The 25919-nt window shown below is 39.2% G+C and overlaps 2 protein-coding genes and 1 long non-coding RNA gene across 8 annotated transcripts; 1 reads left to right on the forward strand and 2 right to left on the reverse strand.

The window, feature by feature from the left end:
• Nucleotides 1-539: 539 nt before the first annotated feature.
• On the forward strand, nt 540-10911 carry LOC103997184 (protein DA1-related 1). 4 transcript variants are annotated; one of them, XM_018831104.2, is made up of 13 exons: nt 563-672; nt 2904-2951; nt 3064-3199; nt 4104-4194; nt 5397-5529; nt 7212-7332; nt 7404-7487; nt 8146-8265; nt 8438-8650; nt 8733-8795; nt 8903-9021; nt 9256-9314; nt 10261-10911. In XM_018831104.2, the coding sequence occupies exons 3-13, from the start codon at nt 3089-3091 to the stop codon at nt 10575-10577; spliced, it is 1431 nt and encodes a 476-aa protein (XP_018686649.2). In that variant the 5' UTR covers nt 563-672; nt 2904-2951; nt 3064-3088; the 3' UTR covers nt 10578-10911. The 4 variants fall into 4 exon arrangements, with proteins under 4 accessions (XP_018686652.2, XP_018686649.2, XP_065022685.1 ...); XM_065166613.1 differs by having other exon boundaries at nt 594-793; XM_018831107.2 differs by lacking the exon at nt 2904-2951 and having other exon boundaries at nt 540-672.
• LOC135648710 (uncharacterized) lies at nt 10109-11834 on the reverse strand. 2 transcript variants are annotated; one of them, XR_010501044.1, is made up of 3 exons: nt 11616-11834; nt 10474-10573; nt 10109-10386 (listed from the first exon to the last, which is right to left on the reverse strand). It is a non-coding gene; the product is annotated as an uncharacterized LOC135648710 (long non-coding RNA). The 2 variants fall into 2 exon arrangements; XR_010501043.1 differs by having other exon boundaries at nt 11612-11834.
• A 564-nt stretch (nt 11835-12398) lies between these two features.
• Nucleotides 12399-25857, reverse strand: LOC135650233 (trans-Golgi network-localized SYP41-interacting protein 1-like). Of its 2 annotated transcripts, none has more exons than XR_010501481.1 (8): nt 25416-25767; nt 25031-25303; nt 21985-24951; nt 20215-21016; nt 20015-20131; nt 13513-13654; nt 13337-13418; nt 12399-12739 (listed from the first exon to the last, which is right to left on the reverse strand). XR_010501481.1 is itself a non-coding variant. In XM_065169490.1 (8 exons), the coding sequence occupies exons 1-8, from the start codon at nt 25620-25622 to the stop codon at nt 12637-12639; spliced, it is 5220 nt and encodes a 1739-aa protein (XP_065025562.1). In that variant the 5' UTR covers nt 25623-25857; the 3' UTR covers nt 12399-12636. The 2 variants fall into 2 exon arrangements, 1 of the variants encoding a protein (XP_065025562.1); XM_065169490.1 differs by having other exon boundaries at nt 19488-20131; nt 25416-25857.
• Between the last annotated feature and the right edge of the window lie 62 nt (nt 25858-25919).

The following is a 25919-nucleotide window of genomic DNA, read 5'->3' on the forward strand; positions in this document are numbered from 1 at the left end:
TCGTGGAAGTAAGTAATATTTTGCTTCGATCCTCAAATCAGTTCGATTGACTAATTAAATTCCCTTCGATGCTTTATATGTTATTAAAGATATTTATTTTTTAAAATATACATCTAAATATTTTTTAAAAGATGAAAGAAAAATTTATATATGTCAACGTATTTCTTCTTCTCTAGTTGTTGTCACTACTATATAAATAAAAAAAATATTTTACATAATATTATTTATAATTATTTTATTTTTAACATATTATATATATATATAATAAATTCATTGTCTGATTAATTGATTCAATGGTGACACGGTTTTGATTCTGAAGATGATAAAATAATAACGTGCTCCATTTCGTTCTCTCAAAACAAGGAAATAAAGAGTTGGTGGGGTCCGGACATGGAAAATGTGAAGGGACGTACCTTCGGTGACCCGCGCCGGTTTGTTACCGGCCTACTACTTCGTGGGGTGGGACCCCAAGCCCCTGTCACTCTCTCTATCGATTGTAGCGAACTTAACGTGCGGGACCCGCACGCGAAGGTGCGGCTCTTTTCTACGTCGGCTGCGGTTGGACGTGACTCTGCGCATCTCCTCTCCCGGCCAAAGGAAGCCGGACGACTCTGTCCGTCTCACCGATCCTTAAGCTGCCCCGCTTCCCCCCGCCGTTGCGATCCTCGCGAGGTACTCTGGTTCTCTCCGCCGCCGCAGGCTCCTCTTCTCTCCTCCTCTCCTTTCCCTGCTTCTTCCGTCCGCCGCTGCAATTTGAACAATGATGTTTCGACTCAAGGCGAAACCCTAACCGGTAAATTAGCTCGACGACGAATGATTTGCGTGCTTTGTCCGCATCTTACCCCGCGAATTCCCCGATTACCTTGGACTAGAATACTCCGGGCTTAGCATCGAAGCTACGCCGATGACTTGATCGTGTTTTCATCGTCTGATTCTTGGATTGTTGTTGCCTTTCGATGTGCAACAGTCCTCCCCTAGAAGCACAATAGAAGCCTTTTTTCCCCTCAAAGCTTGGCAGAGGCTGATCACTAGTTCTAGGAAGAATATTATAACTCTTTTTTGGTGTGTACCAATAACTTGGATAAATCAGCACTTGATAAGGCCATAGGAATGCCTCTTCTAATAGACATTTGTCTCTGATCTCATGTTAACAGTATGCTCTTTTGTAGAACTTGCCAATGACTGCAGAGGACTATTATCATTTCAGTTTTGTGCCGTCTAATGTCTCTCTCCCCCTCTCTATTTATTTTTTTCACTTTGTCATGACTCGCTTTAACTTGCGAATTTAAATCCTTGATTTCCAATCAACGAAAGATTGTACATAAAATTGAAATGGAATATCCTGACGTGTTACAAGATTAGCAAGATGAAGGGAGTATGAGTTGCACAGGTACAAAATATGATGTAGCAGGAAGAAAGGGTGACAGCCTTGTATGGAATGAATAACCAATAGTCTTCTAGAGCCACTGAGTAGATGGCTAGGCTTCTAGGTTATGGTTCCACATTAGATTTGTTCATAAATCTGCATGGTCTATATACCATGTATTCTGTCATGCTATGTACTAAATGGAACTAAAAGCTCTAGTCAGTCTGTTCAACAATAATATATTTCCTTTTTGTATAACACGTCCTCTTCTCTGGACCAATTTGAACTAGAGATATTTGTATCAAAACACTGCATGCATTTGCTTTGTTTTGCTTGATTAGTTTGCCAATAAACTTTTCATGCTATTTTGGTTATGATCATTCTCTCTGCTAATTATTTTTCAGATCAAGCACCTGTTCTATTCGTGTTAACAGGAATTCTGCTTCTTTCTTACTTCCTTGTATGTGGTCGTGTAATTTAATGTTACTTACTCAAAACATAGGGCTTGGGACCTTCCGTGTTGCTACAATCATCTTATCTATCTCTTATGGATATTCTTAGTTGAGCTTAAATTATATACAAAATATTGGTAATTATTTTTAGATTGTTATAAAAGTTTGCTTTATGCTGGATTTTTTGTAAATAATTTCTTATGCAATTACTATGTTTTGCAATATTGTTATGATATACTTACCAAGTTCTGTTATTGTGATTGATGATGATTGAATTCTTCAATATGCAATGCTTTGTGCTTAAATTATTAGTGATTGTTGTATGATATGTGTGTCCATCTTGTTGATCTTGGTTTTGATTGTTTAAGTCACTAGTTTCTGATTTGTTCAGAATATGTCATCTGATATATCCCTTTCGGTGGATGATGTTGATACTGTTGTTTTGAGTGGAGCACATGTGGCATTGATAGGTTATAAAGAAAAGAGGCAATTTGAACAAACCACATCATGCCTCAATAGTCTAGACTCAAAGATGAACATTCAGAGGCACAGGTATTTCATCAGGCTTTAGGAAGGAATTTATGTTTATAGGATCTGTGATAGATTAAGAAAAAGGAACCTTCTCTGTGATATATTTCATGTTAGACTGGCGAAGTAAGTTGCTTAGTTTTTGCATAATGTGTGGCATAATGTCAAAATAGGGTAATTGTTCAAAACTTTCTACACTACGAGGCTGTCAAGGTATTTCAACACAGGATAAGACAAACATTTTTTATAGGATCTGTGATAGATTAAGAAAAAGGAACCTTCTCTGTGATATATTTCATGTTAGACTGGAGAAGTAAGTGGCTTGGTTTTTGCATAATGTCACAATAGGGTAATTGTTCATAACTTTCTACAATACGAGGCTGTCAGGGTATTTCAATACAGTTACATTTGCAATTAGTGAAATTTTTACGAACTTATTAGGTCTCAATCTCAATATCACTTGGTATTTTGATTCCATGCAATTTTTCGGTATATGTTGTTTCCAACAACTACTGTTATACAGCATGAATCGACAACTGATGTTCTTACATTTTCAGGTACTTGGACATCATAAGATATTATTATTCTGTCACCAGATTTTAGAAGTATGAATAAACACATATTCTGTTATGTTTCTTGTGTATTTTAATGTTTCTAACATGTTTTACTCAGTTATATATCCAATGCTGATTGGATATGCGGGGAAATTAAATGCAGGAATGTTCAGATAACATAGTGCATTATGGGTTGGCTGAGCAGATATTTTAAAGGCTCCAGCCATAGAGTTTCAGAAGGACAATATCATGGAAATTATGGTGATTATGGAGTTTGGAATGAACGATCCAGTTCTTGGGTAATTGCAATGCTTTAGACTTGCTTGTTCATCTTCTTTACATTTTCAAGGGCTGTCTTTAAGTTCGATGTTATTTTTTGGAAATATGATATCTTCATTGCAGTTCTTTCCTGGGTGAAGGGTGCAAGAATGAAAATATAGTATAATCCAACTGTAACATGCCTAAAGGGAAAAATGATCTGCTTAGTGGATCCCTTAGTATTTAGTAAATACTAAATATGATTTATGCTCCTCTGCATTTCATTTATTTTGAATAAAAGAGTTATGATCTAGCGCAACGTACAAGAGACATGTGTCATATGTTCAGTGTCATGATGATATATCTTGTGTTTTCTGTGCCATGCAATATCATATATATATATATATATACATATATATATATATATATACATATATATATATATATATACATATATATATATATACATATATATATATATACATATATATATATATACATATATATATATATATATATATATACATATACATATATACATACATATATATACATATACATATATATACATATATATATATACATATATATATATACATATACATATATATATATACATATACATATATATATATACATATATATATATATACATATATATATATATACATATATATATATATACATATATATATATACATATATATATATATATATATACACATATATATATATATATATATATATATATATATATATATATATATAATGTTTCACTTGACTTTTGATAATATAACAGCTTTTGCAAGTTTATACAGAAAGTGTATTTTCTTTCTCAATTAAATATTCTTTTAATGGTGTATTATGTTAAATATGTCAAGACTTTCTATATTATTCCAAATTAGAAAAAGTTAGCTAAGATAATATGTTATATCATGTGTGCAGGATGCTCTGTCAGAGTTTGAAAATGAAGATGTGGACCGTGCTATTGCAATTTCCCTATCAGAAGAAGAGCAAAAGAAGGCAAAGGCAACTGGTCAGTTCTATGCTATTTTCATGTCCAGATAATAACTTGTTTTGCTACAAAATCATTCATCAACACCTTTCTTTCTTGCATATTTATTCAGGATTCCATAATTTTGGTAATGTTTATATCATTTTCTGCTTCTCTCTGTCTCTCAACAAAAAATGCATTAGAAAACTGTTTTTTCATTGAAAGGCATTTTCAGAATGGAAAAAGGGGAAAAAAGACTGACAGTAGTTAAAATGATCCTAACAAGCATGATCGGTTTTTGATAGCCATGGAAAGCTTTAATCCGCATCAAGCCTTTTATTCTTGTTTTCTTTTATGTTCAAATAATTGTGACTGGCAAGACCACATCGCTTTCTGATAACCATAGAAACTCTAATCTGCATCAAAGTGATTATTTCTTTGTGACATAGTTAAAGACATTCTTTAATTATTATAGACAAACTATAGGCAAAGTTTTTGTATTATATGGCCCTGGTATTCTCAACACTCTTAATATTGTTGTAAATAATTTCTATGTTTTTGTATTATTCTTTACCATTATGTTGTCTATATGAAAAAGTTAAATGGCTAGTCCATCTTATGACCTTATAATTTCTATTAATTTCTCTTTATTTTTTGGGGCACTGTTATTAAATTAACTCCTTTCTTGATGAGTAAAGTTGCAATAGTCATTAATTACTTATTAGTTATTCCCATTACTTTTCATTTATGGACATATATTGAGACTATTTAATTGGATGTCAAGACTTGTCATGGATTATATCATAGATCCAAATATATTGTTGATGTTTTACATGTGCCAGATTGTACTGCCTTCATTATATATATCATGTCATATTGGACCCTCTCGGTATCTTGTCTGTATCGACGAGTTCATGTTGCTCAACTAACTGAAATAGTATCATCTTTTTCAGTCGAAATGCCATATAGTTTAGACTATTTTTTCAGGCTATGTATCTTCAACCTGCTTTGGCTGATAGGAATGCTTTTGGCAGAGTTAGAACATCGAACATTCTTACTTCTATGATCTCTTTATATATTTACGTAGTGCTTAAAGTTTAGAACAGATGCATCTTTGGTTGTTTGATTTTTCAAATTTTGTCTTGGAAAAAAATTTAGTTTTACCAATATTGAAGCCTTAGTGAGAATCATATTTCTAAGTTCTAACTATGTTTGGCATTTGACGAATTGTTGCTCTATATTAGAAAATGCATCTACCTTGGAGGAAGATGAACAACTTGCAAGAGCTTTGCAAGAAAGTCTTAATGCAGCTTCCCCTCCTCGAGGAAATGGTCATGCTTTTCAACAAGCACCGTTACTCTTCTCGTCAGGGTTCAGGTGATTTTCACTTCACATTAGTGTCTATCTATATTATTAAATGCTAAGGTCTAATCATTGATCATCTTTTATCTTTAGGAGTTAGTGATGATACCAAAATTCTTTTGTATTTATTAATATTATTGCTCTTGTTTAAAGAGTAGTGACTAGGATTTATTTGTATAAGCTGCCTCTTTGCTATTAGGGAAAATATTAATTCATTGACCTTTATCAATCCTTGCAATTGGTGGAAACCTTGTGTGCTATGCTGCTGTTGCTTAAGAAGTTATCAGTAATGGGTATGCAATACCGAATGGTACCGCCCGGTATGGGCGGTACATACCGGTCCGATGGTATATCGGTACGCGGACCGTTCGGTACCGCTACAGTGCTACAGCATTACACTGTAGCAGTGCCACAGTGTTACTGTACTATACTGCAGTAGTGCTATAGTGTTACTGTATGAAGAAAATATATTAAATTGTTCGGTACATCAGGGTGTACCGCTTGATACACCGGTACCGTACCGTACCAAGTCAACCTCGAAATACCGGTACGGTACGGTATTGCATATCTTGATCTATATTCTGTCATACACCTGGAATAGTTTGCACTTGTTAAAAGCAAAATCGTTGAAGATAACACTTTACTTTTTTTATCACTCACCAGCTGTAATTACATGAACATGTAATGATTTCCACCATTTACAGAATTCCCACGGCATCTGATATCTCAATTACCTCGTCTAAAACTTTTTGATCTCATGAAATTATGGGGAAAATTCAAGAGAATCCTTATTATTGCATGTATAGTTTATTAAACTGGTTCCATTGCAGAACTTGACACATAATTCTATATTCATCGAACTTTCCGCATTTTCTGCCATATAACTTGTATTGCTTGTTAGTGACACTACAAAGTATTGATACTTTTTAAATAAATTGGCAGTATCTGCATGATACTTTAAAAGCCTACATGTTTTCTATACTTGAACATATATGCTGTTTACAATCTTATGATCCTTTTATAAGAAAATGTACATTTTCTATGAATTTTAAGATTTTATTTCAATTTTCATATGTCAAAAACTAAGATTTCATTCCAATCTTCATATGCCAAAAACTCAAAACACAATGGGACCCATGTTTGAGGTTCTTCTGTCTGCTTTTTCTTTGCTGATAAAGCACTGCATCAATTGTTCAGAAAATGTGTCACATAATTTATTTTTTCCTTTACCCTTAGAATTAAAGCATCTTGCAATGACAAAATGCTGCAATCATTCTTAGCCTTTTTGACTATAAGGATGGTGATTCATACTTTAAATTGGAGCTATTAATATCGACGGTCCTGTTGAGTTAGCCAGTTAACATTGCTAGATATTATCAGAAATAATAGTTTTGTTATGACAGGTGTCCATGACTCTTATCAACTGATCAAGCAGTTAGTAAATCTTAATTTGAAAAGGGAAAAATTCCTCTTGTTTCATGGTCACTACATATATGGACAGGCTTGATGATACTCTCTTATTGAATAATATCTGAATTCCATGATAAAAAAGATTTTATACAGTAAATCTGCTGCAATGTATTTTATTCATATTGTACCATGCATTATAACTCCAATGCAAGAAACTTTATCATCTATGTTCAATGTAGTAATGGTCTCCTTTTTATCATTCAGAACTTTTCTGGTTTTTGCTATAGGATATGTGCTGGATGTAATACTGAGATTGGTCATGGACGCTTTCTTAGTTGCATGGATGCTTATTGGCATCCAGAATGTTTTCGCTGCCATGCCTGTAGTCAACCAATATCTGATTATGAGGTAAGGAGAAAATGAATTATCTTTGTCAGAAATTAAGATCAAGTCTAATACTTGACATCTTTTTGGAACAGTTCTCCATGTCTGGAAAGTACCCCTACCATAAATCTTGTTACAAGGAGCTTTATCACCCAAAATGTGATGTCTGCAAGCAATTTGTGAGTGCTTATCTTGCTAATTATGTACTTGAAAGATCATAGAATTGAAGCAGTTTTTGTTCATTCTGGAAGGCTGTCAGGTTGTCTGAGATATTATTGATACACTGGTGCACTGTTGATGAACATCAGATCACAATATATTGCTTTTAAGTGCTTACTATAAATTTAGAAAACGTCAAGAGGACCTTGTGGCGGTCATTACAAATTCGAAAGCATTTGTAATGCTGTAATGTATTTTGACCTTACTGCAACAAAGGATAATTTTTCTTTGTCTGACAGGATTTTGGCAGCATTTGATTATGCAGGTGTCAAATGTTCTGAGTTATTGTATCTAAGTTACTAATGGATATTGCTTACCAAGATTACTTTGTTCAATGAAACAACAGCAATACAACATGCTCTCTCATTGATGTTGAAAATATCTAATCTTTTATTATTAAAATTATAGATTTAATAACTTTAGAAGCTCATGATTTCATGACCTGGAACGCACTTGAATTTGTAGCTGAATTTCTTTAGTCTGAATTTAAAATTGCATCAAGGAATGCCAGGGTAGGGTGTCTTGCAATTTTGATCCAGCTTGTGGATGTTCTTATTAATCACTCCTTTTCTGAACTTGTGGCATATGTTTAATCTATAAATCTGAACTCCTTTTCAGATTCCCACAAATATGAATGGCTTTATCGAGTACAGGGCACTTCCTTTCTGGTTGCAGAAGTACTGTCCTTCACATGAAATGGATGGTACACCCAGGTGCTGCAGTTGTGAACGAATGGAGGTTGGTTTTAGAACTTCAATATCATCTTCTAGGTTCTGTAGAATTGATAATGCATCCAGATGGCTCTCCATGTGATTTAAAGTTTAAACAATCGGTTTACTTCTCTATAAATTACATGCATCACCTTTTTACTGTGTGGTGCTCTTTCTTTCTTTTTTTTTGTGCTTTCCAGCCCAGAGACACAAAATATGTCACTCTGGATGATGGGAGGATGCTCTGCCTGGAGTGTCTAGACTCTGCAGTAATGGATACAAATGAATGCCAACCTCTGTACCTTGATATACAGGAATTTTATGAAAGTTTAAATATGAAAATCGGACAGCAGGTTCCCTTGCTCTTCGTTGAGAGGCAAGCTCTAAATGAGGCCATGGAAGGAGAGAAAAATGTGAGACAATTGCATCAAAAGTTTCATCATTAATGCTTCATTTTTACTAGTGAATTGGTAATTTATCTTTCCATGGGTGTAGGGGCATCATCACCTCCCAGAAACAAGAGGTCTTTGTCTATCTGAGGAGCAGACTGTCAGCAGGGTGAAAATCTTCGTCATCTATTTTTGGATGTCATGTTTGTTGAGATTGTGTTTCTTATTTACATTTTAGATCTATTGGTCTAAAAAACTTTGGGTTGCCAAATCCAGATTTTAAGGAGGCCAAGAATTGGAGCTGGAAACAAAATAATGAACATGATAACAGAGCCATGTACACTTACTCGCAGATGTGAAGTAACTGCAATTCTTATTTTGTATGGTCTTCCAAGGTATTGTTTAGTTACTTGAATTATTCTTGGCATCAGAAATGATTTTAGTCCCTACTAAAGTTGGTGTCTACCTTTTTGAATATAGCTCGAACTTTTTATATTGCCAAATGTTTGAGTTACTTCTAGCTAAAATCTTGGCATTAATGCTAAGATTTTTATCAATTTTCGAGATCTAGCAGTGATATATTTTGCAATCACTTCTAAAAATACATTCTTGAATTCTCATCTATGCAGACTGCTCACTGGGTGTATTTTAGCTCATGAGATGATGCATGCATGGCTTCGGCTCCAAGGTACTTCTCTAGTTTGAAATGTTTTTCTTATTGCCTTTCTTGTTCTCATTGTCTATTGATCTTTTTGGTCTTCTGTTGTATGAGTATTTTCCCATTTGAGATTACTAGCTAGCATCTGATTTCATGTATTAGTGTGAGAACTTTATTGTTTCAACTTTCAACATCTCAAACCCCACAGAATTGGTTGGTTGGATTAAAAGAGGCTTTTAGTTAAATTTTCCGATATATATTTTGCTGGTTCCTCTCGTGGTCATGATTATTAGTCTGATAGATAATGGCCATCTCATAATCGACTTTTGAGTGGTTGTCAGGACATTTCTTGGGGATATGCTCGACCAGGCTGCTTGTCCTAGGTTGATCTGGGTGGGGTGTTTAAAGGGTGATGAATTCTCTTGGACAAAAATGAGGACTTCTGAAATGCTAATTCCCCTGGCTGAGTTATTGTGTTTTAAAGTCGAGCATTTTCAAACTCATGACTTGCTTTAAAATCATGATTTATTCAAGTGACCATGTCCCAGTATTGAACAGTTGGATATCTTCTATTTTTCCCCAGTGGCTTGTAGCATGGAACCAATCAATCTTGGTGTAAAGTTGCCGAAGCAAATTTTTTTTTTCAGTTTTGCTGCCACCCATTTAGTATGTTCTGTTGTCTGATATGTTTCTCTTGAGTTAAGCAGCAGTGGGATTGAATCGAATTAGGTTGTCCAATCAGTCGAAATTCTTGAAAAATAATCAGCATCTCCATACTGCAGAAGACAATCATTTTTTCACCACCAACCACAAACAAATATTAATTTATGAATAAAAATTTCATAATTCATCTAAGGCATTGAAATCTCAAGTACAAAATAGCCCTTGTCATTTCACATTGTAGTTCACAGCATGTGCATTGGTTCAGTTTTGCTCTCTATTAATTTTACTAAATAATCTTCTGATTGTCTTACAGGATATCGTTCTCTTAGCCAAGAAGTTGAAGAAGGCATCTGTCAGGTTCTGGCGCACATGTGGCTGGACTCTCAGATCATCTCAGGGTCTGGCAACAATGTTGCATCCACCTCATCCTCTTCGGCATCTACAACATCGAAGAAGGGTTCCAGGTTTCAGTTCGAGAGAAAACTGGGCGACTTTTTTAAGCACCAGATCGAATCAGACACTTCACCAGCATATGGAGATGGTTTCAGAGCTGGTAACCGTGCAGTTCTGCAGTATGGCCTCCGGCGAACTCTTGATCATATCAAATTAACAGGGACATTTCCGTGCTGAAATGAAACGAAGAAGCATGATCTTTTTTTATATATTAATACACGATTCATTACTCTTGCCCTCAGATTATATTTCAGGTACTGAAGCTTTCAAAAGAATTATGCTGAAGAAAATAGAACTTTGTAAGCTTCTGTCCTCTAATGATTATTCTTTTTTGTGAGCACTTGCTGTCATCTATACAGAATAAGTTGGATATTTGATCCACATGATTCATTTGATAATTTTCCTGTATAATTTCTTTGTGCAATTCAGTATGAATGCTTACCTGGTTTGTGTATGTGCATATGTTTGACACGATAGAGATTGTAATGGTAAATTTATTTCTTGTGTTCAACTCGCTTGTTGTATTGTTGTTGTAATTGAACAATGGTTGATGAGTGACTTCAACCATGCGTTCGTCCGTTGATTTTATGTGTATGTGTATATGATTTATAAGAATAAAAAATAATATTAGATATCTTATAAGAGCATAAACTAAATCTTAAAAGCAAATCGCTTTTGTTAGTGTTTTTGATGAGGGATTAATTCCGTTTCTCATTTTGTTCCATTTGAGCCAGTAACTTTTACCGGAGCGAAAACCTACGTGTCTCTCTGGGCCTTTATTGGCCACGTGTCTCTCTGTGTCCAAACCATACTCTCCCAACGATATATATAGTATAGCGAAGTCGGTGGTTGCCTCTGGAATCCACGACTGCCACGAGTGCTGTCAAGTGGAGGAGGGACAACAACGAGGCGGAGGAGATGGCGTTGGCGTTCGACGAGTTCGGGCGGCCGTATGTACAATCTTGGAAAAAGGCGAACGAAAACCCAAGAAAGAGAGTCCCAAACTCATCCGAAATAACCTAAATCGAACAATAAATCACCGATCTCGTCACAAGAAACGAAAACGAATACCCCAGAAGCATGATTCTGCAAGCAACAGATGGGTAGGTCGATCGTGCTCGACAGCAGCTATTTCGCGACCGAACCCCGAGGGCTTTGTCCGGCCACGAGAAAAGGGCAGGAGGAGGAGGAAACAACAAGAAGATGCTTACACACCCATGGCGAGGTGGGTGCCGAGGCTGGAACCCACGAGGAAAGCTGCGGCAGATGGTGGCGGAAGAGGAGGAAGAAATCGCGGTGGCGTGCATAACTAAGAGAGCGGGGTTTGGGCTCGGGCAAGAATCGATATTAACGAAACGTCGTTTGACCGAACCAATTCCTTTGCCTCGTCACTTCTTTCTTGCCTAAGAATATTGACCTATTTCTTTCTGCATATGGAAGTCCAAAAAAATGCTCTTTTATAAAAAAAAAATAAAAATCTTTTTATTGTTTTTGTTAATGACAAAATTGTGTTAGGTTTATTATTATTATTATTATTATTATTATTATTATTATTATTATTATTTCAAGGCTATATGATGGATGATTCACTCATAAAAAATAATTAGGTGCGTTTGGATTAATGTTTGTTAATAAAATTTAAATGCTTTTGATTTAACTAAGGATATTATTCTATAAAAGGTGGATAAAGAAAACAATTATTGTGATTGTTGATGACTGACTACATTACATCATGTATGATGTCAAAAATCCACTAACACAGTATAGAGACATTTATTTCTTATTTCTGGCAAATGATTTGTATGTCAGTTTATTACAAGAAGTGAATGGAGTAGACGTATTCTCTTTCCTCCTAACAACAATTCTGTGTGATGATGATACCTTCTATATTCTTGTATTACAAACATGATCTAAATCCCAAGATTTAGGCACAAGATTTGTTGGACACAACAAAGCATTAAACAAGAAGCATTAAAGTTCATGGCTAACGAGTGAACATACATAACCTGTCAAAAAAAATTTCTATGTAGCATGTAATATATTATGCATGGGCAAGATATATCTTATCACCTTACATTTGTAAGGTAGCTAATAAATGATCTGAATACATGTTCAACTAATGTTGAGGGGAAAAACGAATGGGACATTAACTAAATATAAAAAATTAATGATAATAAGAGCTTATTTTTTTTTACTTCTATGTTACAATTTGTAATTTGTAGCTGTGCTGACATTGTTACAATATGGTGCCTAGCAACCATAGATGCAAGAAGAACATGTAAGCCATGATACTTAGCCTTGTTCCAGGACGACGCATCAGTAACTGACCACCAGAAACCCTGCAAAAGCAATAAGCATGAAATCGAATAATATTAACCTGTGAACAAATCAAACTGGCATCTATTAGTTGAAAACTATGCGCCTCGGAGGCAGAGATATGCATGGTGTTAAACTCGGCATTTGAAAGAAACAATACATATGAGAAGCATGATAAGAAAAATGCTGAAACACAAGAAAAGAGTTTATTTGTGTCAACAAGGATCGTTTATGTCTGTTTCGATTTTCTAAAGAACCCTTGCTCTGACTGGATCCAGGAAAATGCAATGACCAAACAAGCACCACCTTGCAAACTAAATTTCTGCTGAAAAATGAGTTTCGCAAAACAATTTGGCAGTTTAGGGTCTTAATGAAGCTACTGATATTTATGCTTTGTCTAATTTGGTATGTTAGTGTTCATGAAAAGGACAGTAAACTGATGTCAGAGAGTGACCTAACTGCCTGAATTACCTGTATCAGATATTTGTAAGAACCTAGAGAAAGAATGTGTTTGACACTAAGATAAATACATCATAGAAGTTGGCACTCAAGGGAGATATTAGGAAAAAAACAAGATAGCATGACAACATCAAAGGATAAGATGATGATTAATAACTCACCAAACACCATCAATTCGATCTGCAATCAACTTCCCTTGTTTTGGGATTAGACCAGTAGTATTCAGAGATTTGAAAACATGGCCTGTTCAAGACAGAATGGATACAGAGTTTTCAGTGTAATGCAAATGCACGAGTGCTGATGAACTATTTTTTAAATCAGAAGCTTGATGTCAAACCTTTGGCATCAATCTCCCGGGCAGCAATTGAATGAACAGGCCCTGAATCAATGTTGAGGATGAGATGGTCATTTGACCCCTTCCGCATTGTTCTCAATTGAGCAGCAGTTGCAACAGGTAATATGTTCTTTGCCAAGAGTCCCTGCAAAATATTCATGCGGAGTAAAGCATCATGACTTCTCATAACTTGAACTACATACTACATATCCTTGAAGGGTAAACAACTTCTATTTCATTCTTAAATATGCATGCTTTTCTTTACTTATAAAAAGGTTAAACTAGAGCCAGATGTTGAAAAACTTAATTGTAAAGCCTGTTTTAGGTAGGACCATGGCCTGACAGGAAATGAACAAGGAAAAATATGATAGGGACTTTCTTCTACAATTGTATGTATTTTATTCTGTACATAAATTTATATAAAGAACACGATTCTCAAATTGGTTTCTCTTCTACAATTCTGGAAGCGATTCTCAAATTGGTTGAAAATAACACCTGCACGATTAAGTCCACAATGTCGACCAAAACCAGACAATTCCAGGTGGAAATGACCCAATTCAGCTGATTTGATGAGTGGGCTTGCTAGAAGCACCAATCTGGGCTGGTTCCTGGGCCATATACGCATGACTGGGTGGACCACGGAAGTCCAAACCCGATCCATAAGCTTGGGTCTGAAGACTCTTTGGCAGAAACCCAATCCACCTATTACTTGCACAGTTTGACTGAGTTGATAAAACAATTATGACCAATCAAATTCGAACATCAATTATTCTAACCTTGTGCAATCAAATGAGAAAATGGAGAAGAAATTATGCGAGGTTATGTGTGTGCACTTAGCAGGATCTTGAACAATTTAAAACCAACTGACTTGTTAATGTTTTATCATACAATAATCGTTGGGCATTAGTACTCTTGCTGATAAAAAGCCAAAAGACTAACTTGCAATTGTTCAGAAATCAATAAGATAATGAATAGTGGTTAATGGAAATTTATGTGATCTAGGATGTCCATGTTTCTTTAACTCTACAGATATTGTACAAAGTTTCTTAATTTACCTGGTATTGCACTAATAAGTTCTTTGGAGTTATATCTAATTCAAGGCACTCCAAATTCATTATGACCAGATGCAGCCTAGTTATGTTCAACATATTACTAAGTGATTTTATTTTAGACCTTAATACCTCTTCCCCTTTTCTGGATCACCTTACCAGATGTTCTTTGCATCTGAATTTAAAAGAAATAGCCAAATTGACTAACCCAGTACAGTAACATACTGTCACGGACAAACTTTGAAACAGGGTGTTTGATGTAATGCTTATGTATGTCCGTGTCTGTTGGCATGTTCATGCCTTGTACAGTGTGTAGAGGGGCAGCCGAAGGCTTATAAGTCCCATTTTAGTTGGGTTGGTGGCCTCTTTAGGCTTGTAAATAAAGGTTGTGTCATGTGGACACGTGAGAGAGCTTTTCGGTCTGTAATGGACCATTTTACCCTTTGTTGTGCCACTGTTCAGAGCTTGTAAAGTCTGTTTGTATTTTGCATTGTCTATGAAGTGTTTTTCGGACATGTTTGCTTGTGGATCCCAATTGAGGCGTTCTCTTTTGCCTGTTCTCCCTTTTGTTGGTCCTAAGGGACAATGGGAGTCTTCGGGGAGGCTGACCTTTGCGGACGGACACGCAAGGGTGCCGCACGACTTAGGCAAAACCAGCTAAGGTCGTGACATTTGGTATCAGAGCGGGACAAGCACTCATAGAAACACTTGACATGCAAACGTGGGGGACCTAGCAGGGCTGCGTTGAGGGCAGTCAGCACACGCGCGACCGTTTGAGGGAAAACGGGCATGGAGATGTAGGGAAAAGAGTCGCTCAGAGGAGCGGGCATCTGGCATTGGCATTCAGAGGAATGGCCAACCCTTCGCGCAAGAGGCACCACGAGAACAGGCAAGCTTGGAAGAATTTGGAGCGCACAAAGGTTGGGATGGCTGAGTTTGAGCTACGGCTCAACGTTGACAACTATACTTGATGGTGCTCTAGGCAAGCGAGGCGCTTGGCAAGAATGAGACCATGCAAGGTGGAATGAGTTGCTCAACGACCAAAAGAGTTATGCAAAGCTCACAGAGGTGAGGGGAATTGCTAACTCGAAGAATTTGGTACTCATGCATGGGCTTGTATGCGGACGATGGAATGTTCGTGGCCATCCCAAGGCGACCGAGACTCGGCGCCATGGAGCATTGAAACTTTCTCTTCGGCATGCGAAGGATACGTCCGGAGGAGGCTGAAGTGTGCAACGAGTTCAGCATGTTGCTAGACCTTGAGGGGTGCAGTGGGGGCTGTATTGACGGGGAGTCGCAATCTAGCAAGTGCGTTTGCAGGAGGCAGAACAATGCACAGTTTGTTCAGCAGATCGGAGTAGTCCAAGGGGATGGGGGTCTCCGAAATGAAGAGAGATGTTGCTCCAACGGGATAGTTATCCAGGAGGGATAAGTCTCGGCACTCCAGAGGGAGAATCATGTGAGACAGACTTCACATGTTGAGGATGAGTACCTCACAAACAACAACTCCACGAAGCTCGATGGACTGAGCAAGCGGCGAGGAGTCGTCGCATGATCTCGCTCGAGAGAATGCATTGGTGGATGCATTGCGAGATCAAGTGGGGGAGCGACCTGAAGCAACTTAAAAGAAGGCACACTTGGAGTCGATGTGGAGATCGGACTCAAGGGAGGGCTGACCCGTGGAATGGTGGGCGCGAGGGCCACCATCGACTCAATGCAGAAACGAGGAGCGGAGCAACTTGGGTGTAACTTGGCGAAGTACCCAAGCCGCATGAAGGGAGCCAGCAGAGAAGTTGGAACATGGAGCAGAGGCATAGTGCTTTTCTTAGACAGAGGTCAAGGACATGAGCTCTTGCAGAGGCAAAGGCAGGATCATGTTGTTCCATGGGTCCTTCATTCTGACGGAGTGGACTCATCTTGCATGGTGCCAAAGACGAAGGGAGCTTCGGGGCACATGCACCTTATCTCGGAGGAGTATTTAATGAAGGAACTAAGGCGACTCAATTTGCGGAGGCGAAGTTGAGTTCAGAAGGCCTTAGCACGGGGCAAGAGGACGCAGAGGCGGGTACTCTTGAAGAATATGCCACAGTGTTGCCATTCGAGTTGCTAGGAAGGAAGCGGTGCGCAGCAGAGATTGTGCTGGTAGGGGCAGAGGCCCAGGATCCAGGCAATGGTGCACAAATTACAGCGAAGTCGGCGGACTTCGGGAGATACTAGGCGACGGACTGTCCTAGAGCGGTGCTTCATCTAGGTGTGACCCAAGAGTGGGTGGATGAAGATCGATTGCCAAAGGAGCGAACAAAATCGAAGGTGGAAGAGACCCGGCGATGTATTGGCAGAGGCCACACATGGAGGGTTCACAATTCGAGTTTATTCCCCAAGGATCAGAATGCAATGGAGATGTCACCAGGAGGCGACATGGTGCAGCGGATCGTGGTGGAACAGTTCGTGGCAATGCGATACACACAACTTGTCCCGTGAGGGATGTGATCATATGGAGGTATGATCGGGAGCTACTGGGAGCTCCGCTTTGGTGAACAACACGACGGCAAGAAGGGCTATGGATTCAAAGAGTGAAGGCCATGGTACCGCAGAGGCGGGTCTTCCGGGCGTGCACCGAATTTTGCATCGGATGAAAACCTTGGTCATCAGCATATGGGGGCTGGGTTCCACCAAGGGAAAAGTTCGAATGCAAGTACCAGTGAGTTCCATGGGAGGGACTTGATCATGCAGAGGTATGATCGAAGCAGCTGGAGAGTTGGATTGCTCCAGAGCTCATATTCGCTTAAGGGAGCCCGGCAAGTCAGAGGACAAGGCCGAGTAAGCGAACGTTGCTACCAAGGAAGCTATGGAGAACAGAATCGGTGCAAACCCTACAATGCGATGGCAGAGGCCATGCATGGGAGTGCAGTCTGTCTTTCCATCGACCAGAAGGAGCTGCTTGGAGAACACAGAGGTGTTGAAGCAGGGGGTCGAAAGGGGCGAGGAAGCGACGACGAGTCCAGAGGGACTTAGCTACCCAAAATCAAGCATCAGTTAGAATGGAGGTGGACTCAAAGGAGTGCCACGGAGACATCTCTACTGATCGTGAAGAAAAGGGATTCAGATGCGAGGCGACGGATAGTAGGGCCATGGGCATGGCAGCGCCATGGTACCGCAGAGGCGGGACTTCCGTGCAAGTCATTGATCCCTTGCTCTCACGGAGGGAGAGCGTTTGGTCGTGAAAGGGGCCGAGGAGGTGGAGCATGCAGAGGCAATCTCCAAGTACCGGGACAAGGCTGAAGGGCAGAGGCCGAGGAACTTCGTAAGACCGGTGTCAGTGTGCTTCTCATCAAGACAGCCGTAAGTGAAGGACTTCGGGTCATGCAAGAGTGCACGACCAAGGAACGAAGCTGGCAGTACGCGGTGCTGTACCTTTGCTACTCAGTGGAGTAGGCGGCAGGGTTGATGGAGAAGACGGTACAATCCCAGAGGCGACCTCATCTATCAGAGAATTACTCCAAGTTGGGGTGAAAACTTCCCGCATTCCAGAAGTTCGATGGCATTGAGAAGGTGAATCACAGTAACTAACTCAATGCAAGGAGTGCAAACACTTCAAGTGCTTCAGAAGTGTGAGCAAAGAGCGGGCGAAGACCAGTAACCAGCTCGATGCATGAAGTACAACCTCGAGAAGGCGGGCGAAGTCAAGTAACTTTTGCCTTCTCAACTCTTAAGAGAATGGGCGAAACCGAGTACCCCAATTCTCTTATCTATCCAGCAGAGGAGCTCTGCACAAGTTCAAAGACCCTTCGAAGATAATGGAAGACAATAGTTGTCAAATCCTCACCAACGGTGATCAGTGCTACTGAGAGTAGATTGTCCGCTTCATTTCCCAACGAAATGCCAATCGAAAGCGGAAGTGATGCGAACCTACTTGGATGTGACAACTAACTGAAAGAAGAGTCAATGAGCAGATTTTGTGGAGGAAGGACCCAAAACTTCAGAAGTTTGCGAGGCGATGCTCGTTAAAGCTCCAACAAGCATCCACCCAGTTCAAGCAGCATGTGGAGATTTTGAGAGACTGGCGCAGTAAGGATGGTCTTTTCCTTCATTTGGTGGATCCGCAGGAATCAACGAGGATCAACACAACTCAGCCAACCCCACACCAGAGTCAGAGTCATTGGCGAGTTGAAGCAGCATGGCGGATAAAAGGTTCGACTACTCAAAAAAAAAAAAAAACAGCAGCGGAGAGCAGCTGGGAGCCAGGAGGCGCATTGCAGCTGGAGCAGAAGATTGAAGACTCAGCAAAGGCGAAGAGTTGCAGTGTTCACAAAGGCTTCGACGAGGACGTCGAAGGGATAAGTGGGGGAGAATGTCACGGACAAACTTTGAAACAGGGTGTTTGATGTAATGCTTATGTATGTCCGTGTCTGTTGGCATGTTCATGCCTTGTACAGTGTGTAGAGGGGCAGCCGAAGGCTTATAAGTCCCATTTTAGTTGGGTTGGTGGCCTCTTTAGGCTTGTAAATAAAGGTTGTGTCATGTGGACACGTGAGAGAGCTTTTCGGTCTGTAATGGACCATTTTACCCTTTGTTGTGCCACTGTTCAGAGCTTGTAAAGTCTGTTTGTATTTTGCATTGTCTATGAAGTGTTTTTCGGACATGTTTGCTTGTGGATCCCAATTGAGGCGTTCTCTTTTGCCTGTTCTCCCTTTTGTTGGTCCTAAGGGACAATGGGAGTCTTCGGGGAGGCTGACCTTTGCGGACGGACACGCAAGGGTGCCGCACGACTTAGGCAAAACCAGCTAAGGTCGTGACAATACGGTACCAGGACCGATAAAATATCAGCAACCTCAACTGTTCATTAATCTAGCATTTCACTGACTCATATATTGCACTTAGAAAGTTAAAAAATTAAGGAAAAAAGTAAAAGTTTCGGGAATATCTCACCACATCTTCAATTTCAGATATCTCCGGTTCCAATGTTGTGGGAGTTTCTTCAAAAACAGTCCTTTCTTTTGTGACATCCTGCTGAGTATGAATTGAATCCTCAAGAATTTTTACCTTCTCTGACAATTCTTTGATAAGATTATCTTTTGCTTGTAATTTAGCTCCCAATTCTTGTGCTTTAGATTTTAAGTTTTCAGATTCTAATCTTGAGGCTGTTATCAGTCTCTCCAGCAGTGCTAGGAGCAGTTTTGCACTTAAAGGTTTTTGATCTTGGAGTGGATCATATCCCCCTAATCTTTTTACGATTTTCTCCAAATCACCAGTGATTTCTAATAATTCATTCTTCTGCGATTCCAATTCCTGATACTTGATATCGATTGTTTCAGCTGACCTTTTCAGATATTCAATCTCACGCACATGGGACGCAATCATCAACTGCATGTCTTCCTTATCGTAAGTCAAGATATCCATCTTTTTCTGCATATCAATGACTTTATCAACTATAAAAAAGAGTTTCTCAACAGGACCTGAGTACTGAACTTCAGGATTGTGTGTTTCTGTCTCAATGAAATGAACTTCTAGCTTATTAACTTTATCCATCAGCGCGTTCATTTGGCTTTTGAACAATTCCAGGCCACCGATTTCTGAATGACAAAAAGACAAAAAGAATGAGAATTGAAGAAGATAACACAAATATCTAGAAGAATAGCTGGATGTTATGAATTACCTCTGTCTAAAGCATTTTGCATTGTCAGAAGTTCTTGTTCTTTGTCCTTCAACATATCCTCCTTGGCCTGATAATTCTCTACCTTAATTTTCATATCATGGCATAACTCTCTCAATGCTTCAAGATCTCTCTCCAATGTAGAAATTCTTTCTTGGTCGATCATCTGCTCTTGAATGGCAGTTTTAGCAATCGATTCAGCTTCTTCCAGTTTGCTTTTCATATCATCTGTGGCTGTTAACCAGACTTTCTCTGAATTTGATGACTGTTGATACTGATTCTTGATTCTCTTTGCTGCAAGTAATAAACTATCTGCTGCCTTAGCATAACATTCAGTATCCTTCTCTTCTAATCCTCCTGAAAAAGCTTCCTTATCTAAGGAAGACAATGTGCCACTTGAATCACTAAATTGATTGAGTTCTCGCATAGCATCAATGCATGCAGGAAAAAGTGTCATCAATCCTTTCTGTAAAGAAACAAGTTTTGCTTCTTGAACCTTATTATGAGCTTCTAATTTATGTACATCCAGCTTTAAGGACTCGCTATGCTCAAGAACATGAACAAACTCGTCTCTAGTAGCTTGCATGGCTTGCAATATTCCTGCTATGTGCTCGTCTAGAATCTTGCAGAAAACTTCAAAATTGTCACCACAAAGCTCAGCTCGAGCATGCAGACTTCCTACAATCTTGGCCAAGGATGAAATATCTTCATTGTCAGCAGCACTTGCCTCCAATTGTATGGCCCTGTTGTCCATGAAGTCCTCAAATTTTGGTAGAGAAGGAAGCTCTCTAAATGCAGGGTCATGCTGGTGAAGTACATATCAATAGAACAATTATATCAAAGTTTCAACATAATCCTCTTAAAAACAAATAACACAACAATCAAAAATTTTATATTATAAATGGTAAGATAAATCAAGAGGCAAAACAAAATGAAAGGTAGCATTTGAACTCATCAATTTATTCAAAGCCTGAAACTCTAAAGAAGCAAATGAATGGTTGCAATATGTTCTCATCTCTGACATATAAAAGCTCAAATGTTATAGTATTTCTTTGTTTCACTTACTATGAAAACTCATATAAACTAGAACATAGTAAAACTGTCACTTTGGTGTTGAAGCAAAGGTTTTAATTTCTGAGACTGTTACAAAGAATCCTATCGGACCAATAGGTATTAGTTGGAAAGAAAAAAATTAAAAGTATTGCTTACCATGTTGATACAGTCCGTATACTGGTGATATTGTTTGCTCATTTTAAATTAGGCAATCATCGTGCATGTTTCACTAATATTTGACATGATCATAACTTGATATGAGTATGTTCCATCATAGCCTTAATTTCATCTTTCAACTCTCCGTGAAATAACCTTCCATCTATCAGCTGTAGAGCCAAATCAAGTAAATGATAGTGGCAAAATTAGTATCAATCACTCTTTAAAAGGGCTGCTAGTGCACAGGACTCTCATCAATTTGGGGTCTAGAGAGGTATCAATGTACATAGCCCATACCAGCTCAACTCTGGCCACCTATATCACCAATAAGCAACCTTACAATGAACTACTAAGATGCTGCAACCTGTCCTCTTACTTCCTTCCACTTGCACATCGACTTGATTTCTTCCCTATTTTCGTCTTGTTTGTTTTCATCACTACTACAACATGGGTAAAAAGGCATTTGACTAGCAGTGACCAAAAACAAAAAAGCAAGAATTATATAAGCAATAAACCAATACATATAAGAGCTCTTATATAAGTGAAAAAATAAATCACAAATACCTGCATGCTAGGATGCACACGTAGACCCACTGAAGAAAAGTGGCTGTGCATATTCTGAATAAGATTGTTCATTGTTCTCAATCCCTCAATACTTTTGCTGAATTTTTCAGCCATTCTGGAAAATAGACTCTCATCCTTTATGAACATTTCTAAATATCCAAGTTGATTATTTAGCTCAGCTGAATGGTTCTCTATAATTTCACGAGTTCCTGCCAACTCCTCCCGGCATTGAATTAATTTGGCATTCAAGTCAATGATCTCCTGTTCACTTTTGGCCTCCAATTCTTTCATGTCAGTATTTAGTCGAACAATATCCTTTTCTGCTTCTTGTAATGCATCTTCAAGTGACTTTATAGTGGCATAGGCCTCTGATAACTTTCTAGCATGTGAAGAACTCTCCTCCTTGAGCTTCTCAAACTCATGCTCAATAGAAATCTTGCCAAGTTGGATGACATTCTTTTCTTCAACAGTAAAAGAAATATGTTTTTCTGCCTTGGACAATTCATCCTCTAATGATTTAATAGTTGCAAAGGCATCTGATAACCTGCTAGCCTGTAAGCTAGCTTCATCTTTTGCTTTATGAAGCTCTTCTAATGCATTACTTTTTGCCACTTCTGTTTGTTGAATGTATTCAGCAATCCAATTAACCTTTTCTAAGGGCCCTTCAAGGACCTCAACACTAGGAACAACAATTTTTCCTATAGAACTAACTAAATTATTTAATATGGTGCCTCTCTCATGCAAAATTTGTTGGCTTTGCTCTCTTTCATCCTTCAATAAGACTATATCTGCCTCTAGCTTCTCAATGTGCTCAACTTTAGCTGACAAATTTTTTATCTTCTCTTGGTACTCGTTGATAGTAGAATCTTTTAGCTGCAGCTCATGTGTTCGGTTTTCAATTTCAATTTCTTTCTCTTGTACAGAGAGTTTTAAGTGGTCACGTTCTTGCATTAAACCCTTTCCTTTCTTCACAGCCATGGATAGCTTCTCTCTAAGCAGAGAATTTTTCTCCTCAACTAGATCTAGCTGTTTCTGTATGGAGTCCTTCTCATTTTTTAAAACAAATGCTTCATTTGACAATTTTGTCAGCTCATCTGATAGTTTCACCATGGCAGATCTGTCAATCATCTCATCCTCAAGAATCCCCTCACACAATTTCAATTCCTGAGCTGTTAAATATAGTGTGCTCAACATCCTTTCATACCGTTCAATTTCAGCAAGAGATGACTTCATCTTTTCACTGACCATAATCATGCATTTCTCCGCTATAGAACTTGTATCCACAGAAATATGGTCATCCAATGTGCTTTCAGATAATTCCAACAATACTTTCATCAACTGATCTTTATCAGAAGAAAGTGTAGACAGTTTTTGAACCATCTCCTCATATTTGCATTTCAAATCTTCATGTTCATTATGAAGAATTTCTTTTGCTGACTTTTCTTCCAGAAGATATGATTCCAGGCAAGCAATTTCCTTATGTGCCTCTGACATTTCTGTTTCGTGTGACACCATAGCAAGCTGGAAGCCACTAATTTGATCCCGCAGCTTACTGTTATCATCTTTAGCATGCGTGAATGCAGTCAAAAGCCAATTAATTTGATAATCTAATTCCCTGGGTGAAACATCTTCTGGTAATTCAATGGAAGATATGGCATCTCTGATTTTCTTATTTTCCAGAATTATGATATCTGCAGCATTCTTTTGGTTAACAAACCACCTTACCCTATCAATTGTCTCCATGGAAAGCACTTCTTGCAGGGAATTTGTCGCCAACATAATTTCTTCAATTTCTTGAAGAAACTTATCCCTTTGCGAAAGTGACTCTTGAAGAGCGCTAACTAAGTTATTGGTTGCATTCAAATCCTCAATGATCACCTTAGCGGTCTCAAATTCATCAGTTTTATGTTGCAACTCCTCCAAGCACGTCTCAAGCTCACTTGTCCTCTCATACAGTAACTCTTTCAGCTCCTCAAGGCTGACTTCAGTAGCTTGTAGAGCCTCAGACTTCTGTTGCAACTCCTGCATGCATTTCTCCAGCTCACCTGTCTTTTCTGCCAAGGACTGTTTCAATGAATCACGATGTTGAACCAATGATTTTCCCTTTGTCACTGCAATACTTAGCTTTTCTCTGGTAGCCACCAACTTGTTCTCTGACTGTTCAAGCTCTGCCTTTGTCTTGTTTTTCTCCACTTCTGCTGCTTCTAGACTCTCTTTCATTCTCTCAAGCTGTTCAACGAGTCTCCTATTTTCTTCCTCCAATCTATTCATTTCCTCGTGAAGATAGCCCTCCTTCGTCTTGCTTTCAAACAACTTCTCACGAGCAAAACTGAAAATATTACCCAATTCATTTTCTTCTGAGGCTGTGAATGCAGGTCCAACCTCTGCTAAGCACTGCTGAAGTAGATGGATCTCTGATAAGAACTGGGAATGTTTTTCTATCAACATTAATGTTTTCTGCTCAACAAGAGAGATGTCATCAGTAGGAGAATCTTTAATGGACATGTGTGCTTCCCCAACCACTGATTCAAGGGAAGAGAGTAACCTTCTGGTAAGAAGGTTAGTTGAGTCCTCCATAGACTTTGACCATGTTTTGCGAAGTGAGCCCAAGTAGGAAAAAATGACATCATGAGAAACAGAAGATTCTGAGGCCTTGACATTGAGATCCTCGATTTCTTGGTCTTTTTCATTTAGAACAGCACGAAGCTCCCTCATTATACCATCAGAATTTATCCTCTCATCTAAAGTGGATTCCAAATCAACTAAGAATTGGGAACATTCATTCAACATCAAGTGCAACGGTGTGGGTGATGACAATGCCCTATCCTCACCCCCACTTGTTTTAAGCTGAGGGAGACTAACTGACTCATCATTTTTGGCAGCAGCAAGTAAAGAATGACGATCAAAGATGTCCTGAAGTCTTCGCCAAAGGCTGACAACTTCCTTTCCAAAAACCTCTCTTTCATCCTGAATCAAGAATTCAACTTTCAGTTTCCACTTCATAGAAATTCATCGAAAGAAACTAAGATCGAAAGAAGAACATAACCTTGTACTTCTGGCATTCAGCAACAACGTCCTCTAGCCGAGCCTGAAACCTGGTAAGTTCGTTGGTGCCCAATCTCCCAGTAGAGCTCTCCCCGATGTCAATCACCGCCATCGACTCCTCCAGCCGGAGGCTCCGCGAGACCGCCACGCCTAGTTGATCCGGCGCATCCTCAAAAGTATCCTCCCTCCCCGAGTCGTCCGTGGACTCCTGCATCGACCCGTCGATATTTACCAGGATGCCACTGTCGGGTTCCCCTGGCGACCCCCTGGAATCCTGCGCCGCAAACCCTTGAGAACGCAATCACGCGATCCAAAACCACCACAATCAAGAAAAGATCCCAACTTTCAGCCTCCAAAAGACACAAATGACCATCCGAATCGAGTACCTGATCCCGGTTCCCGGGGAGATCCACGAGCACGCCGTCGCTGCTGCCGCCCTCGTCGGAGGACTGCTGGGCGTTGCTGGGAGACCCGGGATCGGCGAAGCTCCGCGAGCCCCCGGCACGGCGGATGGGCTTCACCTCCTCGCTGCCGGAGCTCGAGTCCCCGCTAAACGACTTGGGGGAGGAGTCGGAGTCCGAGCGGTCCGGCATTACTCACAGATCAAGAATCCTCGCCAAGCAATCGAGAGGAGCGGCCAAACCCAGAAGAAAAAGATAGAAGATCCAGAATCAATTGGAGAGTTCAAAAGAAGCAGTAGATCCACGGGACTCGATGAATTCAACACAAATTGAAACCCCGAAGGAATCGGGATCTGGGGAATGGAAGAGCAGAAGCCGCCCAAACGGACGGAGAGATATTGGAGACGTAACGATGAAACGTTACACCGAATCCGGAGAGAAGTCGGGGAGGGGGATACGAAGAAGAGGGGCGAGGGTGCGATGTGGTAT

This window comes from Musa acuminata, chromosome BXJ3-9 (genome assembly GCF_036884655.1).
Source record: "Musa acuminata AAA Group cultivar baxijiao chromosome BXJ3-9, Cavendish_Baxijiao_AAA, whole genome shotgun sequence".
NCBI lineage: Eukaryota > Viridiplantae > Streptophyta > Magnoliopsida > Zingiberales > Musaceae > Musa > Musa acuminata.